This window comes from Scleropages formosus, chromosome 6 (assembly GCF_900964775.1).
Source record: "Scleropages formosus chromosome 6, fSclFor1.1, whole genome shotgun sequence".
NCBI classification, from domain to species: Eukaryota; Metazoa; Chordata; class Actinopteri; order Osteoglossiformes; family Osteoglossidae; genus Scleropages; species Scleropages formosus.
This window is the reverse complement of record NC_041811.1, coordinates 6,322,862-6,341,523: the sequence shown is the minus strand read 5'-3', so window position 1 is coordinate 6,341,523 and position 18,662 is coordinate 6,322,862. Positions and strand designations below refer to the sequence as shown.

Sequence of the window (18,662 nt, the reverse complement as noted above, 5' to 3'; positions counted from 1 at the left end):
GTGAACTTTATGGATTGGAGATTAGACATAGTAAATTTCATAACAGAGATAAAATTAGTGACACAGGTAGAGACAATATGTACCTAAAGAAGGGAGAAATCAATACATTTTCTTTTAATTTATTTTTGCAGTGGAATAATTGGTTTCTATTATTTTATTAGGGGGGGTGCGATGGGTTTGGCCTGTGCCTGCTCTCTGCCAGGTCTGGGGTTTGAGTCCCGCTTGGGGTGCCTGCGACGGAATGGCGTCCTGTCCTGGGTGCGTCCCCTCCCCATCCAGCCTTGCATGCTGTGTTGCCAGATTAGTCTCCGGCTTGCGACCCCGCTCGGGATAAACGGTTTCGGTCAGTGTGTGTGTGTGTCTGTGTATTGTTTTGTGCTGTTTTTACAGTATGCTCTCCAAAAACCCAGCTCTTCATTCAGCAGTTCAGTAAAATTTAATTGAAGTAAACCATAAACTTTTTGGGACTTTAATGTTGGGCATGTGGTACGTTATGTTCATTTATTTAATTTTTTGGTGTAGCATCTGATAATTATTCATGATCAGTGCCAAGTTATTAAACCCCAGGATTTCAGAGTTTCATAAGGCTGCTTATGTTGAGGGTGTGATGATCTTGCACATCAAGAACATTCAGGTATGCAAGAAGGTAGCTTTTTCATTCTGCATCTGAACTTGAATTTCTTTTTTCAAATGTTTATCACATTTTTGTAGTGCTTTAAATTTTTTTAAAGCTCTCTGACATGTAGGAATTGTACTTTTTCTTTCACTTCACTTTGCTGTCACGGTTCAAATGCACACCAAAGGTATAATCTTTATGAGGTAGTGCTGCAAATGACATCATGATGCTTGTATTAACTGATGCCATTATAGCACGGTTTTGGTCCCCACTCCTGCCCATTATTTTATCTTAAAATTTTTTCTGACATACCTTCATACATTCATGTCTATACAATCCTTTTGACACTAAAAACTGTCTAAAGATACAGCCTCACTGGAATGCTTCAGGAATTTGCATGTCATCCTTGTGCAGGGGCTATGCTAATCTTCTCTGTATCGTTCCAGTTTTAGTATATGTGCTCCTTACTGGAGCCATATTAATGAAGAAAAAAGTAGAGGGAGAGATGATTACAATGGGACAAGTACTAGTTTCAGCTGCTGCCTCTGGACCCAACAGTTGCAGGCTTGAATCCAACCTCCAGCTGTAGTACCTTTTGTGCAAGGTACTTACCCTAAATTGCACCAGTAAAATTACCCAGCTGTACAGATGGGTAAATAATTGTAGGTAGATTAAAATTGTAAGTCGCTTTGAATAAAAGTTAGCTAAATTACTAAATGTAAATTAGAAGGCATGACAACTAGTAAGTCTTTAAGCAGTGGCAGAGAAGAAACAGAAGGGTATGTAATCACAGTGAAAGGTTAGAAAGCAGGGCAAACAGCCAAAATACAGTCATGCATAGAAAGTTTATCACTGCCTGTTGTCTCAGAGCAGGACCATTTTTTCCTAAATTCACCATTACTTAATTTAGCTTATGCTTTTCTCCAAAGCAACCTACAGTATTAATCTATTTACCCATGCAACTTTAGGGTAAGTACTTTGTTCAAGGGTATTAGTGCTAGACGTGAGACTTGAATCTGCAGCCTTTGGGTTCAAAGGCAGCAGCGCTAACCACACCTAAATGCTGACTTCAGACTGTCTTCTAAAACATCATTAAACCGGTCAAACTGGATTTGTTAAAACCAGGTTCATCTCCGACAACATATGTTGTGGCTTTAATTTTACTTCATTGCTGGAAAGCAAGAACTGACTTTAATAATCTCTCTTGATGCTGAAAAGGCGTTTGACAGAGTAGAATGGAGTTTCTTATTCGCTATCTTGGTAAGACTTAAAATGAGTAACAACTTTACCAATCTAAGGAAGCTCTTCTGTTGAAATCCTTTGGTGCAAGTTAACACAAATTGCTTTCTGTGAGACAGTTTCTATGTCTCCTTACTATTCACACTTGTGATCAAACCTCTAGCAGAAACAATTAAGAACAATCAAGACATATCCAGTATTAGGGTATATAAAGAGGACTGTCGCATTTCTCTATATTCTGATGATGTACTGTTACTCCTGAGTCACTCTCAAAGATCTGAACCAGGAATAGTAAAGGTGATATCCTACTATAGTATAGTTTTAGATTATAAAATTAATCTCTCTAAATTTCTGGGCGCACACCTGAATACCCTTCTCGAATCTACCTGGAGTTTTCCCTTTAAACGGGCAAACTTTGGTTTTAGAAACCTAAGTATCTTTGTTGCTTCTGATCTCAGTTGCCATTTAGAAACCAACTACATGACACTAATTAACAAGATTAAAGAAGACCTAGCCTCAGACTTCTTTACCTGTTTCAGTGTTTGGTAGAATCAACACTCTCTACACACACACACACACACACACACACACACACACACACACACACTGTCTGAACCGCTTGTCCCCTACAGGGTCGCGGGGAGCTGGAGCCTAACTCAGTAGCATAGGGCTGGAGGGGGAGGGGACACACTCAGGATGGGAGGGCAGTCCATCACAAGCCACTCCAAGCGGGACTCGAACCCCAGACCCACCAGAGAGCAGGACCCGGTTCAACCCCCCCCCCCCCAACACTGTCTAAATTAATGTTAATCATTTTGGCATGATGTGTAAATAAAAGGTTTTATTTCAATAAAACACATTATAATACGACAACATAAGACCATAAAACCCCCATGCCGTACTGGAAGATGGTGCATTGTCTTATCAAATCTGCATTTATAATGAAACAATGTTGTTATTAAAAGCTTATGCAAGTACATCACTTCAGATATTGAAATTAACATTTTTTTTTAAACATCTGAGGTCCAGGGAATCATGGATAACCTATATAATTACAAGGCCATACTAACAGGTAACTACAATCTGTCAAATAATACTATCTTATATTAACTCAATTCAATTTTTTTTTGATAGCATGCTCTTCTCACGCAGTGACACAGTGAGTGATTGGTAAAAAGAAACAATAAGTAAAACTCAAGTAATGTGTATATATAATCCAGATTAAAAGTGGAATGGAATTGTGAAACACTACCTGTTCTTCTTCTTCATCCTGTTGTCTTCTCTGGTAATATATGATAAACTCAAGTCAGATGGGTTCCTCTTGAAAGATCCCCAGGTGTTTCCAAGCCAGCCATAAGATATGATCCCTCCAGTGAGTCCAGAGCCTTCTCCAGAGTCACCTCCCAATGGGACAGTATAACTGGTATATCTCCATTGGGAGTCGACTTTGGTGAATACTTATGACAAGCACAAACTACCCTTACTGACTTCTCGGTCTGGAGGAGCAGTAACTCTCCAAGGCTCTTCCAGATAACTCAACTCATCCCTTTGCCACGGAGGGTGAGCCCACGGGCCATGCAGAGAAATCTCATTTTGCCTGTTTGCATTTGCAATTTAGTTCTTTTAGTCATTAAACCGAAGATCATGATCATAGGTGCACATGGTGATCATTTCACAGCTCTATACTTCTCTACACTTGTCTGCAACATAAGGCTTCAAGACACATAAAACAACCAGAAAAATGATCATTGACTTTTAGACCAAGGTACTTTGGTACCAGGCACACTGGTGAGCCTCTTTCAGTTCAGGTATGGCTTTTGCTAAGCACAACCTGTGACAGACACAGAAGTACAATAACTTTTTTTATGTTGGGTTCTGATTTGGCAAAAGTTGTTCCTCCGAGTCACACCAGTCCAAATTCACCATCATTCCCACTGTGAGCACTGAAGTCTCCTAGCAGGACTACAGAATCAAAAGAAAATATGCAAAACTTCTTCCTAGATTCTCATGGTATGGGAACACAAGTCAGGAATGGTAGTGCAGTGAAAGGGCACCTGAAAAGATGAGTAGTATATACAAGGGAGTATCTGAAAGTCTTTGTAATATCAAGATATAATTCTCCAAGCGAAAAAGACTGAAGCATTTAATACAGCCCACATCTCACTAGGACTCTCACTGAAACCACTTATCCCAAATGAGGTTGTGGCAAACTGGAGTCTAACCCAGCAACATAGGGTGCAGGGCTAGAGGGGACACACCCAGGATGGAACATGAGTCTATCACAAGGCACCCCAAGCAGGACTTGAACCCCAGACCCATCAGCAAGCAGGACCCAGCCAAACCCACTGTGCCACTATACCCCCCCTTACTAAGACTCTAGGCATGATATCCATATAGATGAACATTAGTCCAATACAGGTAGTTGTTCATCAGTAATTGGAAATAAACAGTAAAAATTACAGGAACAACCAATAAACGAACAATTTCAAATAAATACTGCTAAATGAATCTAAAATGCAGTCTACTACAACATGTAATATGCAAACAATCTTTCACCTTCAGTACAAAGATAATGTCTGACTCTAAAGCAAGCTTTTAAAAGAATTATCCATTTGCTAACTGCAACAATAATATATTCTTCTTATACAGAGTAAACAATTGAAATTTAATCACATTAAAATATTACAGTAAACTACAAAGGGAATCTCAGTTTCAAATATTGTATCACCTGTTTGTATGCTGGTTCTAAGGGAGGTGTGGTGGCACAGTGGGTTTGGCCAGTGGCCCCTGTGTGTGGGTTTGGGGACCTAGTCCTGTTTGGGGTGCCTTGCAATGAACTGGTATCCTGTCCAGGGTGTGTCCCCTCCTTCTTCAGCTTTGCACCCTGTGTTTCTGGGATAGGCTCTGGCTTGATATGACCCTGCTCAGAGCAAGTAGTTGCTGACATTGGTTGGGAACTGAATAAAATGCAGCAAAGCATGAGTTCTGGCAAATGCTAGTTTACCATTTCATTTTGTATATCCCTGCAGAGCTTCATAGCTGAAATATTGCCAAACAAAAAGTAAAGTAAAGATTTGGAGCAGTACTTGTCTACAACTGGGGCCCCTAGTGATTCACATCACTGATGCACCAATGCTCTGAATTTCATTGCAAGACAGGACACTGTGAGTCATAACACATTTATTCACTAACCATTACAAACTCAAACATTCAGATTCTCTTCCTAGGTGTCATTTTATGTTTTTCTGCTTCTTTCATGGAAATCTACACCAGAATCTTTAGATTCAGTCTCATCAATGGCAAGACAGAAAGTTCAACAGAAGCACAAATACCTGTTTTGCACAGGTGTCTTGAGACACATCATGCAGGGAGATAAGGGTTTCTCTGCAGGTCATGTTCTGGCCCTGCATTTGCATCACGTATTGCCTTACCATATCTGACTTGAGCAAAACAGTGGAAAACTTCAGTTACTCTTAGATTACTGTCATACAGACATTCATTGATTCCTGGAAAAACTACCTAACATTACAGTGTGAAAGCTGATATACCAAATTCTTGACAGTGTCAGATGAAGGTCTGAAAAACAATAATGCAAATGCAAATGTGTAATTTTTGAAGTATTACTTCAATACCACAATTTGACACTATACATTACACAGATAGCTGCATATAAAATTGAGAAAATTTCTATCAATATCTTTTTTTAAGCAGATAAAGTAGTGAAAGCACTGGGACCAGTCAGGAGATCAGGGGAAAAGTAAATCTGAAAGAGATTTATTTTGAGACTCTTCTTGGTGTCATGGGGAACAGAGGACACAAGAGAGGCTGGTCCCAAGTGCAGGATCGTTTATTCAGAACCAAGGGATCAGATGTGTTGTCAATATCAGGGACAGGCAAAGAGTTTGTCAATCGGCGAACAGGACAGAGACTAGTATTTGTCAAGTCAAGTCAAGTCAAGGTCGCAGACAGGCTGGTTATCTGAATGAGATTCTGCAACTGAGAAGAGGCTGATAGGTGTTTTTATAGGAGAGTGCTCCGATTAACGCCAGGTGTTTAATCGGGTCCAGGTGCTGCTGGTTGAGGTGCGGGCGTGGTCATGATACTTGGATGTGGAGCGAGATTCAGCAATTCTGAGTCCTAGTGGGAGGTCACGGGAGGTCAACCAAAAAACTTTGCACCTTTGTACTTTTGATTTTGGACCTCTTGTACAGGGAATTAGGAAGAGGTAGAGAACTGTAACCATCAGGCTGGAGCGTAGCAAGTAATCATCTCTTGTAGATATTAGGAAGCAGATCCATTGATTGTTTTGTAGGCTGTAATCTGAGTGTTGAACTTGATACAAACAATTAAAAACAGCCAGTGGAGAGAGACAAGTGGAGATACTGTATTATTTATAGTTAACTTTAGTTACATTTTTGCAAACTTTCAGTTTTCCAATTTCTATATATAATAAGCCTGCACCTTGAGTAGTGCAAAGACAAATGCTGTATCAAAACATGTAGGTCTGTGAAATTTTTTGGATTGTAATTTGTTGGCACTTGTAAATTTGGAATAGATTTTCTTTTTATTACAGTAAAGCTGGCTTGTTTTTCCACTTTAGTTGTTTTCATCCTTGTTATGACTATGTTATGACTGCTGCCTCCCACTAAAACCATCATCCATCCTAATGTACAAAATATATGGACTAGACATCAATATGGACTCTAAGTGGTTTACTGGATACACGTCCACACTGACCACAAATGGATTTGTGTCCTTTTCCAAATACATGGGCATCAGACTTTTTTTCTCTTTGGTCCTCTGACAGCTCTATTGATTTTGGCCCAATATATTTTCAAGTATGCAATTTTTTCCACAAACCTTGGGCCTTAAAGGTACTCTCTATTAAACGTAACCCAGGAAACTGCATTTCTGTTGAATTTTGTAGAAAAAAATACTTAATTTTTAAAAAAAAACAAATATAAAGTTTTATTTGTCAAATATGGCCACTGTAACCAAATGAATATCGAGCATACTGTACATGTCTGAATATATAAAAGTGCAACACTTTCCAGGGGGTATAGATGTATTTTCAGACATTTACGTCTATATGTATTTCACAGATACCATGCACCATGAACAAACTCTATTTCTTAAATGCAGCCCTCACTGGTTTTGGTGGAATATACTGTGTTTTCACACACACACACACACATTTTCAGAACCACTTGTCCCTTATGGGGTCACGGGGAACCGGAGCCTACCCGGCAACTCAGGGCGTAAGGGCGGAGGGGAAGGGGACACACCCAGGACGGGACGCCAGTCCGTCACAAGGCACCCCAAGCGGGACTCGAACTCCAGACCCACGGGAGAGCAGGACTGCGGTCCAACCCACTGCGCCCCCACACTGTGTTTTCAGTTCATTAATTTTCTGAATAGCTTATACAGCCAATGTTATAAAAGCTCTAGCAAACAGACAAAGGTGTAAACTTGGGACAGGAAACCAGTCTATCACATTTACTCCTCAGGTTAAAAACAAAAATTCAAAGATATACACATTGTTTGCAGACTTTCTTTATTTTCATACATTTTATATATTTTTATATTGAATTTTTTTTCCCTAAAATTAGTGTGAGAGTAACCTGTGCAATGGAGGGAACTTGATCTATGTTTACTCAAACAGAACAGGAGTATGGGATCACCTTAATTCAGCTTATTTCCACTTTATGTTTCTAACCCATTTCAGGTGTTCATTCCTGGGGTTGGTGATTCTAACTGCACCAGTAAAAGAAGCAAATAAAAATAGGTTGAAAGAAAATAAACAATAATGCTTAAGCTAATCGAATGAATGCAATTCAAAACCATGATTGAACATGAGTTTATGTAGATAATGTTTTTTGTACTGTTACATTAACTGTAATTTTACTGTAGCTAGAAGATATATAAAAAAAGCAAAAAAAAATAATAAAAAGGTTTTCACAGTAATTTTATTTATTATAGTCTTAATCCATCTTACTAAAGAACCCAACCAGAAAAAAATCAAAGTATTTCTGTATTTTTAGGACTCTTATTTCTGTATTAATTGACTTTCATTTAGTATTACTTTATTATTACTTTAGAATTACAACCTATTGTCCTAACTGTCTTTGTAAAATGAGGAGTTCATGGACAAAAGGCAAATTCAAACCAACAACCCTTGGCAACAGTATTACCAGCAGAGTCACTACAGTGTCCACCTTCAATTAAGGTGTTTTTCACTCATGAATTAATTATACTACCCCACATGAAAATGACCATATTTCTTGGAAAACAGCATTCACTTTTGTAGAATTTCTTCAGGAACAAAATCTGTATCAGACAATCAACTCAATGTCAACACTTGATAATTCATAAATTAGCATAAAAGCCAATAATTTTTACTAATTAAATGATTTCTTACTCAGACACTTGACCACTTTACTGTTGTGTCATTTTCTGTATTATTGGGGATTCACTATCGACTTTTTGTGGTCTTTCAAAGACTGGATGCTAACCAAAATTAATAAAACATATCTACATCCCCTGCAATGTTTCAGAAACACATTATTTTAGTCTCTCCCCCACAAAGGGCATTTAATTAAAAAAAGTTTTTCTCTGGGTCTATCAAAGCACTCTGTTCCCGTGTAGAATGTGTAGAATTCTCATGGTGTTCTAGGAATAAGCAACTTAATCTTACACATTTCCAAAGTCATAACCAGTCACACTAAAGACTGCACAGATCCTGGAAACAATAATGAAGAAATGCATGTTTTATGATTATTAATGTCAACAGCTTATGAGTAAACTTGATTATAACAAGACATTACAAACATACCAAAGAATTTCATATTCATAAATGAATAAATGACAAAATCCACCAGTTCAATTTTCCTTTTGTTCATTGATTCTTGAGATTTTGGCAAAGCTGAAAGAAGGATCTTTTAGCTCAGGCCCGTAGTTCTCTGAAAAAAACAACTTCATTTGTTCTTCCTGTAACTCCTCAATAATAGCAGATATCACTTTTGCTTTTTGGTTAAAGCCCTCCTCAGTCAGGGTTTTCTCCTCCTGCAGATATAAAGGAACAGCAGAAATTAGATAGGACTCCACTAACTATGTGCTGATGCAGAATCTGTCCCCAAAGCAGGGGCAGCAGGTAGTGTGCGGTTTGAGCTTCTGTAACTGGACCTGAAGAGTACAGGTTTCTTATTCCATCTCATGCTGTGATACCCTTGTGGTACTTACCTTGAATTGATCCAGTAAAAACAATCCAGCTGTATAAATGATGAATAAATTGTATGTAGCTTAATGTTGCAAGTTGCTTTGCAGAATGTTGGATGTTTCTAGGTTAAGTCCGCAATTTGTACAGGTAATAAAATGTTTAGATTATTTTAAATACACTGTTCTGAAGATCATAAAAACTAATTTGCTGAGTATAAATGTTACACATGTATTTCCAAGATGTAAGGTAATGATGGAAATATAGATACCTGCAGCCTCTTTTCCAGAATTCTTTTGTTTTCCTCAATCATTGTGTTTCGTTCCTTTTCCATTTTCTCCACTAATTGTTGTTCATTTTCTTTGTATGCCTTTTCAATATCTTTGATTCTTTGGTTCAAGGCTTCCTCTTTTTTCTTTGCCACTTCTGCTTTAAACTTTTCAACTTCAGCATGGGCCTTCTCCTCTGGCATGGAAATTAAAACTTTAAAATATCATACGGTAAATACAACTGCAAAGTTACATCTTATAATTCAGGAGATGGAAGTACCAGATTGTGATTGTGTGCTTGGGTAAATGCTTAGGGTACTTTTCCAGTGTTTAGTGTCTGCCGGATTGCGTGAACTTGCCATCTTTGAGTTTCCATTCAGTTCCCCATTTGTGACACCACTGCTCAAAAGACAGGTGCAGGTGGGATGGTGGTGGATTTGCAGAAAACAGTGAATGTAGATGTATAAAAGTGGGTATTTTTATAGTTTGTACATGATTGGGACCTGTGTGTGTTCAGGAGTTTGTGCTAATACTTTGTTCCTAGAATGTATTTTTTATAAAATTCCAATAATTGCAAATTAGCTGACAGAAAAGTGAGATAGAAGGAGATGAACAATATAATTATTTTGTGAATATCCTCCACCCATAGTATGGTTTCAGGGAACACACTAGTCTGTTCAGTTACTACTCCAGTTTTCATGCTTCTCTCACCTTCTAACTTCTTTTGTTGCTCTGTCAGACTGTGGTCTGCCTTCAGAATACATGACTCCATGTCTTCTTTCTGCTTCAAGAAGGTCTGCAAAGCCTCTTCAGCCTGAAACAAACAGAACATATACTTTTAATAGCAGTGATGGAGAAATACTGTTAATGTGCAATTTAATCTTACTTCAGCAAATGTTTAAAAAATGATAGCATTTGACATCTTATGTTTTATTGGATATAGCTAATGTTGGCAAAGTTGTTTGCAGATATTGGTTTAACATTAACATTATAATTGAGAATAAAAAGTAGGCCAGGACTGAGAAACTTGGATGGAGTTGTAAGAATTTTTTAAGATAGCCAGTGGATCTCCAGAAGCTGCGGATGTCATGCAACAAGGCAGATTATTGCACTACATCGGAGCACATGTGCAAGGAATTTCTGCCAACCTCCAGGAAGAATATGGTACACATGAACAAACTGTAGACACTTACTTTACACCCTGGAGAACTGTGGTTTTGAAATTGCATAAACATAGACAGTGATCTCAACCTCGATATGAATTTATTGATGATATTGTAAAAACATTAATAAAAATAGTAAAATGTGTTATTTCTGAGTATTGGAAGCTAATTTGTTAAGAGAACAACTTATGGAAAAATCCATGATAAACTTTTGCAAGAAGGGCTAAATTTACAAGCTCTTACAGTTGCTTGAACTTATGAACCAGTTTAAGCAGAATCACACATTTCTTCATCAACATAATAACAAAGCTAAAGGCATTCATACTGGCTTCACAAGAAATGCAGGACTTACATAGAAAGAAAACAAAAGGGAAAAAAGTACAGTAGTATGACATAGTCAAGGAACAGGCAAAGAAGAACAAGGGAATAATGACAGATGAATACAGAGCTTAAAGAGCAAAATAACCACACTATAAGAAAGCAGCAAGTTATAGATGAGTGTCGGGAAAGAAAGCTCTCAAAAAGAAAAGAATGTTAACGCAAACGAGTGAACAAGAAACTTTAAAACGTGATAAAAAAATCACAGCCTGTTCTAAGTAGAGCCTTCTTCTTCATCAGGTTACCATGAAAATAAATAAACTTTTCAAGTTAGTGGCTGATAGATATTTACACACATACATTTTCTGAACCACTTGTCCCATACAGGGTCACGGGGAGCCAGAGCCTAAACTGGCAACACAGGGTGTAAGGGTGGAGTGGGAGGGGACACACCAAGGACAGGATGCCAGTCTGTCACAAGGCACCCCAAGCAGGACTCGAACCCCAGACCCACCGGAGAGCAGGACCCAGTCCAACCCACTGTGCCACCAAAAGATATTTATATAGACAAAATATCAAAATGATGAAAGTGGAAGAAACTTCAGAATTGTTGAAGAAAGTGTTTGTTTGTTGAAGCAGACTAATAATTCATTCTATATCTATCCTTAAATCATTCCTCAGCTGAAGTGGCAGGAAAATGAAAAGATTCTGAATTTTGGAGAAACTGTCAATGGCACCAAGATGTCCTCAGAGGTATGTAGGTGGTTGGCTCAGGAAGAGAAATCATTCTTTAAAAGTTTTGTGGAGATCAGTGGTTACTGCCACAAGGTTACAGTAGATGAGAAAGTACAACCTGTAGATGAAAGTCTGACACAGGTACTCTTTCCAATATCAACAGCTGTTGGAACTATAGGAACTAAATAAAATGTAAGGTAATAGAATTATTGAAGAGGTGAAGGAAGAATGGATATCAAATATTTTGATAATATCCTAAAAAGCACCAGATGCAAGAGTGTATAGACCTTGGGGAATTGGAAAAGCAGTAGTCAGATGCTAACAGTCATATATTATAACAATTGCTGAAAATTAGCTTTTGCAAAGTCCAAAAAGGTTTTTTGACAAGTTGAGTTGGCCCTGAAATCAAGACACCTGGCAACTTTCATGACACACAGGGGTGGTTACCATTTCAGAAAATGTTCTTTGAGCTTTTCATGCACCACTGAGGTCTGTCAAAAGTCTAAGGAGTAGGTTATGTGAGATCTAAGGGTCATTTGGAACAAAAAGAACAAACCAAGTGTTTCAGTCAAAAAGAAAAGAGATGTGTAATTAAAAAACCTCGCCAGCAACAAAATGAAAATTAATTTCTAAATTTGTGTAAATTTTGAGCATGTTACACTCTTTTCCCATGTTATTAGCCATTATTTAGGGTGAGCGTGAGGTAAACTTAAGATAAGCTTGGAAAAAATGAGAGTTTTTACCCAAAAGAAATAATGGAATAAGTAATTTCATTATCCAGGATTTTGATGTTCACTCAGGTTTCAGGAACAAGTTAAGACTGGTTAATGCGTGATGAATGTAAAAGATTTTAAACACTCTTTCTCGGTCTTGATCATATGCAAATATATCAACTGCCAAGAACATCAATCTACAGTCAGCACTAATATGTTGACAAATATTTTATATTTAAAATGTATTATAGGTAATATATATTCCTTTTGAGTCCTTTTACTTTAATACTATTATTAAATGCTCCTTTAATAAGCACCTTTAATCCTTTCTGTGGAGTTGCTTTATATTTCTTAATGATACTGTCCACCGTAGCTCTGTAGTCCAAGTATCCTCCTGGTCTCATGTAGGACTTGTGGTCTATGTTTCCCCATAATTTCTCCAGCAAATCAGTGCAGTGTTTGTATGAGAGCTGCTCATTCTCCTGACATTTTCTCTCGTACTCCTTTTGTATGCATGTCTAAGGACAGAGAAAGACAGAGCAGGAAGACTTACACTTTTTTAATTATTTTTTTTTTCCTGGTCATGAGACAGATACTGTACATTAGCACATTCATTTTAATTCAATTCAATTTATTTTTTATAGAGCACTCTTCTAATGCAGTGACACTGAGCGCTTGGCCGAAGGCTCCTAACTGAATGCTTATTGTAAAATTCATCCTTCTATCACTCCATCTTCAATAACCACATGTCCAAATCAGGGTCGTGGTGGTCTAGAGCCTACCCAGATCACGAGGAAAAAGCTGTACACCCTGGACACAATGCCAGTCTAACGCAGGCAAGTCACACACACATAGTCACTCACCCATTCACACACTAAGAGCAATTCAGAGTCACTAGCTCACTTGATCTACATGTCTTTGGGTGGAAATCCATGCAGACACGAGGAGAACATGGAAAATCTACTCAGACAGATTAAACCCACGTTATCTCACACCACCCAGGTGCTGTGAGGAAACACTGTGCCACCCCAATTTTAAGATGAATATGTTGAATTGCTTAGTCTAAGTACCATGAGGAAATTTTGGTAGCGCTGGTCTTCATCCTTGAATGAGTGTTCCATAAAGAGCTTCAGGGCCTTCTTCATACACTCTTCATGAACACTCGAGAATTCCTGCTGTGTCTCAGTGGGCAGAACTACTTGCTCTCCCAGAAGATTTTGATAAAGGTCATATGACTTGTCAGCTAGAGAGGCGTTTTCTCTCTGAGCCAGGACATCCACTGCATTCTCAAGACAGGGGACCTGTCCACTGTGAATGGCCTCGACATACATCACTGCCAGTTGTCCCAGCACTGAAGCCAAACAAACACAATGGAGGGAACAATAGAGACAGAAATAAAAAAGATAATTTTTTATATATGTCACAAGCCATACACATCAAGAACCAAACAGTGATTTATACAGCCCATTTATTTACATTAATGTTGTATTGCACTAACAAAATACTTAATTGTCAGTTATCTTCAAACTTAACTGCTTCCGTTGACTCTGACTCCACCTGGTATTGTTTTCTCCTTTGAACTGTCGAAAATGTAACTGCAGAATTCATTAGTCTGCTTGACAAAGTCAGGATCCAAATCAGTGTCATTCAGTTTCTCTAAATTATGATGGTTTCTGTTGGTAGGCTGGTAAAACACAAAGCACTTCCGACTGGGGAAGTAATTCCTGATACATTCGCGTAGAATATTGCTCTGGCGAATCTCTTCAGAGTTTCCTTCAAAGCAAAAATTAACATTCAGAGTAAAAACATGCTTGGCATTAAAAAAGTTAAACTCCATAGCATTACAATTCACAATATTGAACATTATTTTAATCTTATGAGATGGGCATGTAATCCCTTATCACTTAAAACAGGAAAGGTAAGAGTAGTTCAGTTTCAGAACTCCATGTAACAAAGATGCAGAGAAAAATATTTTAAAGGCAAGGGTAATTTAAATGGCCAGATAGCAGGCACAGGAGCATAGTGAGTTGTCTCACATCGCTTGGCAGTGTGTGAACTGGTGACACACTTGCCCTTAGAGAGTGAATGGGTTAGTTACAGTGTATGTGGCTACTCTGCCATAAACCAGCATCCTATCCAGGGTGTAACCCTATCAGCCTCTGTATGTTGGGACACCTTGTAGTGTAGTGGTTCGAACTACTGCCTTTAGATCTGAAGATTAGAAGTTTGATCCCATCTCTGCCTGTAGTACCTTTGACCAAGGCACTTGCCCTAAATTGCTCCAGTAAAATTACCTCTCTGTCTAAATGGGTAAATAACTGTAACCTTCACATTGGAAGTTGCTTTGGAGAAAAGTGCCTGCTAAATGAATAAATGCAATGTTTCTGGGATAGGCTCCTGATCAGGAAACATGATTATTGTATATGTTGTACTTTATTGACAATAGTAAGAAGTTATTACACATTCTTTTAAAATTTTATAGCGCACAGGGCATGCAGGGCTCAGGGAGTGACCAGTCATGAGCTGGTACAAAGTGGACTTACCAAAAGCTAGAAGGGTTAGCTTTTATTAGAAACACAAACAAGAGCTTTCATGGACATGTTTGTTTGTAGGTATATTTATATGTGAATGTTTCTGTAAAAGCAGGGGCATGGTGGTGCAGTGGCGCAGTGGGTTGGACTGGGTCCTGCTCTCCAGTGGGGCTGGGGTTTGAGTCCCGCTTGGGGTGCCTTGCAGTGGACTGGCATCCTGTCCTGGGTGTGTCCCCTCCCCCTCCAGCCTTACGCCCTGTGTTGCCGGGTAGGCTCCCGTTCCCCGCAACCCCCTATGGGACAAGCAGTTCAGATAATGCGTGTGTGTGTTTCTGTAAATTTATGTTAACTTTTGAAAATATGTTATGTGACTATTGCTCCTAAAGAATTCTGTTGCAGGTGTAACATTACCTTTCTTTTTATTTAAAAAATTAGACATAAATCTTAAAATTAATTTGTACTTCATGGTCAAATTGTGCTATTGTGCTGCTGTGAATGTCTAACCACACTGAAATGTTCACAAGGTTGCATTAAAGCATTGTGACCAAATGGTTCCCATATATGATTTGCGGTTTGTGTCTGTAGAAACAGAAGCAGGCTGAAACACATCTGGACCAGTTCAGTAAATATAATTATGATAATGAGTACTAAGGGGGCCACAAAGTTACTTTACATGGCTGTAATGGTGTGCATCACAGAAACGTAATTATTATTTGATGGCAAGTACCTTCTCGAAATGTGTAGATGACTCTACTGTTTAAATTTCTCCCACTTATAAAGTAACATTTGATTTACATGACAACTAATGAATTCTGCAATGTCTGAATACCTTTCTGCAAGTCATTAGATAATGCTACATGATCATATCTGTGATATATTGTAAACTTTTGACCCTAAGGCCTTGCTCTATGTATGGACATATTTGCATTTTCTAGTTATTTACATTTATTTATTTAAGAGACACTTTCCTCCAAAGCGACTTCCAACAGATACTATGTAGTGTTATCAGCCCACACACATTATTCACCACAGTGACTTACACTACTTACAATTAGTCACTCACACATACATTAGTGGAACACACTCTCTCTGTCACTCACACACTATGGGGGAACCTGAACAGCATATCTTTGGACTGCAGGACGAAACTGGAGCACCTGGAGGTAACCCACGCAGACACAGGGAGAACATGAAAACTCCACACAGACTGAGGGGGGATTGAACCCACATCCTCTCACCCCACCCAGGCACTGTGAGACAGCAGCACCACCGTGCTGCCCCTAAATGTACTATCTATCTGTATGCCATTGTGAACCTGTGCTGTTTATAGAGCCAATTTAAAAAAAAATATATTGTAGCGACCTACGTTACTGTCTTTAGGCGGGAAGATGTGTTTGTAAATAGTTGCATTATGGGAAAAATGTGGAATGTAGGTGTACAAGCAGTGAGGGCACTTCTGGAGGAAATGATGGGGTGACTGTGTTTGCCAGTGTGGTTGGGGAGAGCTTGGGGACACTAAGTAAGTGGGGGGAGGCTGACTAGAAGTGTAGGTCTTGGAGGAAACAGGTTGTTGGACCAAGAGCATTATTTCTTTGGTGCTGGTGTTTAATTAAACATTCAAGTTGAATGCTTCCTTTATGTCCTTCATTGCCCTGTCCAAACCCATGTTGCTGTACACCACAATATTTTTTTATAATAATATTTTGATGGTAACAACACATTCAAGCATGTGGGTTCAACACATTCAGGATGTGGGTTCAATCCCTCCCTCAGTCTGTGTGGAGTTTGTATGTTCCCCCTGTGTCTGTGTGGGTTACCTCCAAGTGCTCCAGTTACCTCCAGTAGCACAATTAATCAAAATAAGCTTGTAAACTTAAACAAACTGTGGTTTGAAAAGTTATGGGAATGGTTCATTAAGATATTTTTTTTCTTACTTACCCTGCTTTAGTTTGAGAGCATTCTCCAGATACCTGTCAGTTGTGACTTCCTTCCCATCTATCTCCAGTTCCAGAGTGAAGTCTCTCACAACCCACACAAATGAGGGGAAGAAGCGGATAAATTCAGAGGAGGCCTTATTTTTGTCTTCTGTAGTGGATCTCACATGAATGAGTTTTGTAAGTTCTGTCATATACCTGGTACACAGTACAATTTAGGAAGAGACACTGATACTACTTGACTGCATTTTCAGGCTGAAATCATCAATATGAGGGTTTGCAACTATGAAGAGTCCAGTGGATTATGTCACAGAGGGTACCAGCTTTGGAGTTAAGAACACCCTTGAGCAAGAACGTATTCTAAATGTGCTCCATAAAATACATCCAACTATCTAAAGGTGTAAAAGGGAAAAAAGTGAAAAACCAATGACTAATAAAGCTACACAAATAAGTGTTTGTTCCCTGTTTAAACAAATACATGTAAATTTTAAATTTAAATAAATACATTTTGGAGCTAAATTTCATAACCAAGTTTCATTATCTTTTGAAAAAAATTAAGTAACCTTCTACCGTACTGTTATATTTAATCTGTTATGAGAGGATACTGCAGTCTCAAAAGTTCTTCATTGTCGATAGTGCCCTTGGTATTGTAGACCAAGGTACTGCTCAACAGGATGGCAAGAGTAAATACGTAGCTGTCATATCTCAGGTCATCCTGCAAAAAAAGTCCTGGAGTTTAATTTTGGCGTAAACATTAATCATATGCTTTACACCTAAAATTTTCTTGTGATTAAGCATGAACTCCCCACCTTCTCTACATCCCCCAGACCTTCAGTATCCAGCAGGACCAGAGTTTGGCCTTCTCTTCTTGGGTGAGGAACACACCACATCCAAATGCCTTTTGTGTTGGACTGGACAGTGGACCCCAGAGAGAATCCTGAAACAAATGATAGCATACTGTAAAAACCTGGTCTATTTTTCAAGCATTTGCAACAAATGACTGAATATGTACCTTACCAATCTAAATTAAATGACTTATCTAAAGGACAAATTTGCTGAGATGTGTATACTCATACACTTATCCGTATTTGTATATGTCATCTACAGAAGCTTGATAAGCATACCTGTACGCTTCCCAGCAAGTCTGTTCATCAGGTAGGACTTCCCAGTGCGGTACTTGCCCACAATGGACACTACCACCACAGGCTGAGAAATGGAGCTCAAAATGGCCAGAGCTTCCTGGTTGATTTTCACTTTATTCTCCTCTATGTTCTCAATCAGACAGACTGGGTGGGCCATCACCACAGGATCTCCCTGTAACACAGCAGTCATGCTAGAAGTGAAGAAGGTATGAAACAAGCACTCCAAAAACTTACACAATGAGTACCAGTTGCACCTAGCTTCTATTCTAAAGCATTTCCACAAAAATAATCATCTGAACTTGAAGCGCTGTCTGTAAAGATGTATATATTTTTGCAAGAAACCTTTCTAAATTAAATTTGCTTTGTATACATATTTACAATCTAATAAAAACAAAAACAATATTTGCTTTGTTTTATTGTACAAATTTGACCATAACACAGATGCATTTAAAGATTTAACTCAGATGTCAGTCAAAACTTTGCTGTGCTCCTAGAGTTTTTTATTTTTGTATAACTTTGCCTGCAATGAATTTCTTAAGAAAGAGATACCTGTGCAGTATAAGATGTTCTGATAGCATTCACAATTATCTTCAGTGATGAGTTGTAACTTATTAATGAACTGCTATGAATCACCAAATTACTTTATTTCTTAACTGACACTTCAGTCCAAATTAACTATCAGTGTCGGATGTCAATATATACTGTGTATATCTGAGGGATTTGAAGATGTGACTTCCAAATTCAGCAGCTGTAAACACTCTGCTGCCTCTACATAAATGCAAATACTTG

At 38.4% G+C, this 18,662-nt stretch overlaps 1 protein-coding gene and 1 non-coding gene across 2 annotated transcripts; both read right to left on the bottom strand.

Moving 5' to 3' along the window:
- Positions 1-985: 985 nt before the first annotated feature.
- On the bottom strand, positions 986-1,090 carry LOC114910782 (U6 spliceosomal RNA). The gene has a single exon (XR_003797787.1). It is a non-coding gene; the product is annotated as a U6 spliceosomal RNA (small nuclear RNA).
- A 7,644-nt stretch (positions 1,091-8,734) lies between these two features.
- Positions 8,735-18,045, bottom strand: LOC108922606 (guanylate-binding protein 1-like). The gene is made up of 10 exons (XM_029252833.1): positions 17,856-18,045; positions 17,541-17,668; positions 17,337-17,446; positions 16,736-16,929; positions 13,800-14,039; positions 13,337-13,617; positions 12,584-12,784; positions 10,049-10,151; positions 9,340-9,533; positions 8,735-8,917 (listed from the first exon to the last, which is right to left on the bottom strand). The coding sequence occupies exons 1-10, from the start codon at positions 18,028-18,030 to the stop codon at positions 8,735-8,737; spliced, it is 1,809 nt and encodes a 602-aa protein (XP_029108666.1). The 5' UTR covers positions 18,031-18,045.
- Between the last annotated feature and the right edge of the window lie 617 nt (positions 18,046-18,662).

Bases quoted from the DNA above. Each gene is read 5' to 3' on its own strand.
- LOC108922606 (XM_029252833.1), bottom strand. From the start codon at position 18,030: ATGGCCCACCCAGTCTGTCTGATTGAGAACATAGAGGAGAATAAAGTG. The intron at 17,447-17,540 runs GTGGGGAGTTCA...CTTTTTTTGCAG, and splicing joins GTCTGGGGGATGTAGAGAAG to GATGACCTGAGATATGACAG. The intron at 16,930-17,336 runs GTATCCTCTCAT...ACTGTGTACCAG, and splicing joins GAAGAACTTTTGAGACTGCA to GTATATGACAGAACTTACAA.